The sequence below is a fragment of the Pleurodeles waltl genome, chromosome 1_1 (assembly GCF_031143425.1).
Source record: "Pleurodeles waltl isolate 20211129_DDA chromosome 1_1, aPleWal1.hap1.20221129, whole genome shotgun sequence".
Classification (NCBI taxonomy): Eukaryota; Metazoa; Chordata; class Amphibia; order Caudata; family Salamandridae; genus Pleurodeles; species Pleurodeles waltl.
Genome location: NC_090436.1, coordinates 587,864,615 through 587,871,741, shown reverse-complemented (window position 1 = coordinate 587,871,741; position 7,127 = coordinate 587,864,615). Strand labels below are relative to the sequence as shown.

The window sequence follows — 7,127 nt, the reverse complement described above, 5'->3', positions numbered from 1 at the left end:
CATAGGTTAACATGGGGGCTGCCTGTAAATAACTTTAAAGTGAAGATTCCCTTTGAGAGCAGATAGAAATGTTGACTTTGGGGTCTCACAATGTAAAAATACATCTTTTATTGAAAGTGGTTTTTAGATTGTTAGTTTGAAAATGCCACTTTTAGAAAGTAGGCATTTTCTTGCTTAAACCGACATGTATGTTTGTGGATTGCCTGTCTGGGTCAGTTTAACAGTTGGGCTGTTTGGGAATCCCCTCTAGACAGTGAGACAAAGGGAGCTGGGGTGTAACCTTCATATCCTGATGAGCCATCTGTGCTACAATGGAGGGAGGAGTGGTGACTTACACCGTAATGGGCTATGCCTGCCTTCTCAAAATGCAATCTCCAACCGCCCTGTGTGTGTCTAGGGCCTGGCCTGGGCAAAGCAGAATATTACATACAACAGAGCCTTTCCTTTGAAGTAGGCCTAGTTTAAAGGTAGAAAGAGGTATAAGTATTGGACCCAAAACCCCTGAAAATTAGATTACTTCTGGAACCAAGAGGAACCTCTGCCAAGGAGAAAAGCTGAAGAGCTGAGTAGGAGTGCTATCCCTTCCTGTGCTTTGGTGGGCTATCATGTAGTTGCTGCTTCTGCCTGTGAAAGGGGACAGAGACTGGACTGTGTCCTATATTCCTGCTTGTGAAGAATCTTCAAGGGCTTGAGTTGAGCTTGCCTCGTGTTTTGAAGTCTCAGGGCCATCAAAGACTTCCTCTGCTAATAACTGGACTCTCTGCTAAGACTCCTGCCCTCCCAAGTGGTGTCCTATCCAGTCCCTGGCCCCTTGAGAGGTGAAGTTGGCATGCAAAAGCTGAAAATCTACCCACAGAATGGCGTGTGGGGAACATTTCGACGCACCATCTACAATGTAGCTGAAAAACGACACGCCGTCGGCTTTGTGGCTATAATCGATGCTCCGCCTGCATCGCAGCTGGGGGATCGAAGCATGGAGAAATAATTGGCAACACCCGCTTGAGGCTGGTCATAATGATGCAAACCCCACGCAGTGCGTTTTTCTAACACCGTGCAACAGAATTTTCCACGGATAGTCCCTAGGCGTCAAAGTCAACCCGACTCTACGTGGATCCGAGGTGTCCTGTCCGGAAATCGATTCAGCGCCCTCTTGCGTGGGAGAAAAATGGTGCATCGCCGACCTGACTTGAGAAGAAATGACGCATGGCCTTCCTTATGAAGCATCATATGACGTACAGTCGCCCGTGTGGCTTTAGTTTGGTGCTAACCAGGTACTATGCAAAATCATTGTTTCCATTGTTTTCTATGGATTAAGACACTTAGGCCATCATTACAACCCTGGCGGTTGGTGATAAAGTGGCAGTAATACCGCCAACAGGCTGGCGTTAAGTACCACCAAATTATGACTATGGCAGTGATATCTCCGAAAGACAGCCAATGTACCACACCGAACGCCACGGTGGAAACAACAGCTACCACTGCAGTAGCCGCCTACAGCCAGGCGGAAGAGAAAGTTCCGCCCACCATATTATGACAACAAAAACTACCACTTTTTCTGGGGTGGAACCAATGCCATCAAAAGCCTGGCGGAAACAAAGCACAGAAGTCAAAGGACTCACTATTGGAGACATAGGGAAGACCCACACCACCATGAAACGAGAACTGCAAGTTTTACCGATGGTCTTCTATGTTATACTCCACCTGGAACATCAATGCCGATGAAGACGATGGCGGTAAGTACAGCCGCCTAGCACACAAAGGAGGGGGGGAAACGAGAGTGACACACACACACAATATACACCTCACACACACATGCCATACACACAGCCAGCTGCACAAGAAAACATTTGTCCCTGATAATTGGCTGAATAATGCAAGGACAACAGGAATTGACTAAAGTGATTGTAATAAGATCAACATCAAAATAATAATTTGATGTGGCACTGTAACCGATATGTACAAATGTACAAAAAAGGGACACTGCCCAGTCCATAGTTCACAGGGGCCACAGGGCAAAGTCCAAGGCCCCACTCGATCCCTGCACCAGTAGGGAAAGAACAGTGCAGGGGCATCAGCTGGCAAATAGGCAGATACCTAAGAGGGAGGGGGGCACCTCAGCCGGATGCAGAAACAAGACCACTGGTTCTGGAGGGGGCAACATGCCCTGTGCTTGGTCCTGGGGAGTGATAGGTCACAGTCTCTGGAGTGGGTGTCTTTCCCACTGGTTCTCAAGGGGGCAACATGCCCTGTGCTTGGTCCTGGGGAGTGTTAGGCCACAGTCTCTGGAGTGGGTGTCTTTCCCACTGGTTCTGGAGGGGGCAACATGCTCTGTGCTTGGTCCTGGGGAGTGATAGGCCACAGTCTCTGGCGTGGGTGTCTTTCCCACTGGTTCTGGAGGGGGCAACATGCCCTGTGCTTGGTCCTGGGATGTGATAGGCCACAGTCTCTGGAGTGGGAGTCCCTCCCACTAGTTCTGGAGTGGGCAACATGCCCTGTGCTTGGTCCTGGGGAGTGCAAGGCCACAGTCTCTCAGGTGGGTGAATGCCCCACTGGTTCTGGCGGGGGCAGGCCGCACAGCAGCCCATGGAGGCAGGATCCTATGATGTCCACAGGTGGTGACGGCTGCACTGTGGTGGTGGTTGTGGGAGGCTCCTGCTCAGCCCCTGCACCCTCCAATGGCTGCACTGTGGTGGTGGTCGTGGGAGGCTCCTGCTCAGCCCCGGCACCCTCCTTTGGCTGCACCGTGGTGGTGGTCGTGGGAGGCCCCTGCTCGGCCCCTGCACCCTCCGATGGCTGCTCTGTGATGGTGAATGTGGGAGGCTCCTGATGAGCCCCTACACCCTCCAATGGCTGCACTGTGGTGGTGTTCGTGAGATGCTTCTGCTCATTCCCTGCACCCTCTGATGGCTGCACTGTGGTGGTGGTCGTGGGAGGCTCCTGCTCAGCCCCTGCATTTTCTGACGACTGCAAAACCTTGGCTGAAGGTGGGGGCTCAGTGACAGCTGCTGGTGCAGGCTCCTTCCCCTTCTTGGTGGCTGGTGCAGGCTCCATCCCCTTCTTGGTGGCTGGTGCTGGCTCCTTCCCCTTCAGTATTTGTGGCCTGGAATCCTTTCCACCATGAGTAGGTGCTGTTGAAACTGGTCCCGTGCACTGCTTGGCTGAGGTGCTTGGCTAGGTCCTTGATACCCTGGCCATACGTTCGGGATGGGGGAGGGGTAGGGAAGAGGTCAATCTGGGAAAAGAAAAGCTTCTTAGGGACATTGGGGTGGGAAGAGGCAGCAGTAATGGGAGTGGAGGATGAGGGAGTGGTTGTTGGAGGTGTTTGTCTGCTGGATCTGGGTGCAGTGCATGGGTTGTATGCTGTTGTGAGGTGGATGGCTGTTGGGTGTTTGAGTGCTTGAGTTTGTGTACTTTAGGAGGGGGCAGACAAAGTGGGAGAGGACATAGTGGACATGTGCATGGATGTTGTGGTGTATGCCAGTGAGGTGTGTGTTCTGCTTGGTGTGTTGATGATGCAGGTTGTGGATGACGATATAGTGCATGCAGGTGTGAGTGTGGACGTAACTTGGTGGGAGGTGGAGGATAAGGAGGAGGAGGGGAGACAGTGGAAATAGTGGATGTAGTTGTGTCTGCAACTGAATGGTGTTTGTGTTAGTGCCTGTGGGATGAAGTGTGGTGCTAGTGTTTGCCTGTGACACTCTTGGGTGTTGCTTGTGTTCATGCTCATATGTCTGTGTGCTTGGGATGGGTTGGGGTTAGGGAGAATAGGACTGGGAAGTGGGAGTTGGAGGGGGGACGGTAGAAACAGGAACAGTGGCTGCCATCAGAGAGGAGGCCAGAGCCTGGATCGATCTCTGTTGGGCCACCAATCCACTGTGAATGCCCTCCAGGAATGCATTAGATTGCTGCATCTGGGCTGCCAGCCCCTGGATGGCATTCACAATGGTTGACTGCCCTACAGAGAAGGATCTCAGGAGGTCAATAGCCTCCTCACTTAGGGCTGCAGGGCTCACTGGGCCAGGGCCTGAGGTGCCTGGGGCAAAGGAGATGCCCACCCTCCTGGGTGAGCGGGCACAGCAAACTCGGTAAGAGGCTGCTGGGAGGGCAGTGCTGGTACGGGGTGGCGGCTGTACCTGTAGCTGTGGTGGTCAGAAGTGCCCGCCACCACCAGGGAGCTCCCATCAGATGAGGTATCAGAGCCTGTATTGTCCCCTCCAGTCTCTGCCTTGGTGCCCCCCACGCCCTCCGTCCCACTGGGGCCCTCAGCATCGGTGGACTCTGCCTTCAGGGTCCTGTGGGATGTAGCTCCCTCCATCACCGGTGCCTCTGCTCCTCTGCCAGATGATGCTAATGCACATAAGGACAGGATGGCAAAACAAGAAAGGGGGTGAGAGAGACAAAGGATACACTGGGACAATGACTGAACCAACACCACCGTTGGTGTACACAGCACCTTCACACACAGGGAACAGGCCTACGCACTATGCATTGCACTACCAGTGATATTGCTAGCCACCAAGGCATGAGGAGGACTACACACCGCCAACTGCAGCACACCTGGGATCCACGCAGCCCTGAGCAGTATTGGATGCTAACAAGTTAGGTAGGCGGTATTTCCCTTTCAGACCCTCAGCCACCAGATGACCTACGCTGCTGTGTCTGGCGTGGCCTAGGGACACCCACTGACATACAACCACCACCCAGATATCACCCCTCCAGCCATGTCCCTCAATGATAGCCACTGTACTCACCCCCTTGTGGCTGCTGTGATGCCCTCAAGTGCCCTTCCAGGTCTTAATAGACCACCGCCAGTATGTGGGCCATCAGGGGGGTCAGGGTCCGACGGGCAACCCTTCCTCGTTGGGAGGGCAGCTCCCTCTGGGCCTCCACAGTCTTCTGCGCCCAGCGTCTCAGGTCCTACCACCGTTTGCGACAGTGGGTGCTCCGCCTGCCATGGACCCCAGGGTCCGCACCTCCTTGGCGATGGCATGCCATAAACCCTTCTTTTGATTGGCGCTGACCTGCAGAGTCAATACAGACAGGAGTCAACCATTGGACAAACAGTCCAGCCAGTAACACGAATGGCCCACCATACCTGTTTCCATCACTATTGGCACACAAATAGCCCAGCACTCAACGTGTACCCAGGCAAGAGGACATCCCTCGCCCTTACACAATGCCTTCACTCACACCTGAATGATTTTATGCCCCATGCATCGTGCCCACCTGTTGGTCTGTAGGCCCATACAGCAGTCCGTACTGGGGTAGGACCCCATCCACCAGTCTCCCCAGTTCCTCTGAAGTGAAGGCTGGGGCCCTTACCCCGGTCACACGGGCCATGGTAGGTTCCAGACACAGGTCACAGCAGCACATGCAGTGTAGGTCCTCTACTATGGAGGGTCAGGAAACAAGTGAGGAATCCGATCGAAAACGGCGGTCTCATCCGCAGCGGTGCATACTGTCACCGCCGGCATAGATCACCGTTGGCCACTGTACCCCAAAGGGCCCAATTATAACTTATCCGCCACATAGGACAGGCGGACACCATTTCGGGGGGGGGCAGGCCCATGGAATAATGCTGTGTCACAGGATAAATAGGCACATACTTGACAAATTACACTGTCCCATGACATGTTTACAGATTGCGGACTACTGTTGTGGCTCCATTGTTCAGTTTGTGACAGCCTCCTCACTCGTGTGTCCCTTAGATACCTACCACTGCAGATGAATAGGAGATGGAGACATACACCCATCTACAGACCCCTGGTGGACTTGGCTACACTGAAGGACAGGCACATTATCCTCACCTATAGACTGGACAGGAACACAATCAGAGAGCTGGAGCCTGACCTGATATCTGCTATCCGTCAGCCCATAGGGATACCCCCTGTTGTGAAAGTGCTATCAGTTCTCCACTTCCTGGCAAATGGTTCTTTCCAAGTGACAGTGGGATTGGCAGCAGGAATGTCACAGTTAATGTTCTCAAAAGTGCTGACAAGAGTGTTGTCTGCCCTGATAAAACACATGTGCAGCTACATTGCATTTCCCAAGGTTGCGGATTTGGCTACTGTGAAGGCCGGGTTTTATGCAATGGGACATATCCCCAATATAATTGGGGTGGTTGTCGGAACATATATTGCATTTGTCCCCCGCCAGAATGAACAGGTGTTCAGGAAATGTAAGAGTTTCCACTCCATGAATGTGCAGATGGTGTGCTTGGCGGACCAGTACATCTCCCGAATCAGTGCTAAGTATCGAGGGTTGGTGCATGATGCCTTTGTCCTGAGAAATAGCAGCATCTCAAATGTGATGTCCCAACTACAGATTCACAGGGTGTGGTTAATAGGTGAACCCTGGTTCCCACCCAGTATATGTTAGTGTATGCCTTTGGTATTGGCCATATAGGATAGTGTATAGCTAAATGTTGTCCCTCAATATTTGCAGGTGACTCTGGTTACCCAAACCTATCATGGCTGCTGACCACTGTGAGGAATGCCAGGACAAAGGCAGAAAAATGTTATAATGAGGCCCATGAGCGAACCAGAAGGATAATTGAAGGGACCTTTGGCCTCCTGAAGGCCAGGCTCCGGTGCCTCCGACAGACAGGTGGATCCCTGTGCTAATCACCCAAGAAGGTCTGCAAGATAGTGGTGGCATGCTGCATATTGCACAACCTGGCCCTCAGACTCCATGTCCCTTTTCTGCAGAAGGAAAAGAATGGAGATGCCCCTGTGGCAGCAGTGGACCCTGTGGACAGTGAGGATGAGGAGGTAGAGGATGAGGATGTGGACAACAGAACATCTGTAATCCGTCAGTACTTCCAATGACACACAGGTGAGACAGTGCAACTTTACATTTCAATCACTTTGGTTGTATTCTGTGTGGCATTGGCATGCTGGTATTTTCCACTTCTATACCCACTTACCGTTACCTCTGGCTATTCATTTTGCAGATGTTGGTGATTTGACAAATACTCCTGGTCTGATCACAACAGCCAGCTACAGGTCATTGATGCTATGCTCATTCTATGTACAGTTAACTTGCAATGGTTGTAGGTGTTTCAATCAATACATATTTGAAATACATGACATACTTAAAATCAATTTATATCAAAGGGTGTTTATTGT

General features: G+C 52.0%; 1 protein-coding gene across 1 annotated transcript; it reads right to left on the bottom strand.

Moving 5' to 3' along the window:
- Window positions 1-2,529: 2,529 nt before the first annotated feature.
- LOC138299641 (acidic proline-rich protein PRP25-like) lies at window positions 2,530-3,051 on the bottom strand. The gene has a single exon (XM_069238131.1). It carries the CDS (start codon window positions 3,049-3,051, stop codon window positions 2,530-2,532), a length of 522 nt encoding a protein of 173 aa, XP_069094232.1.
- Between the last annotated feature and the right edge of the window lie 4,076 nt (window positions 3,052-7,127).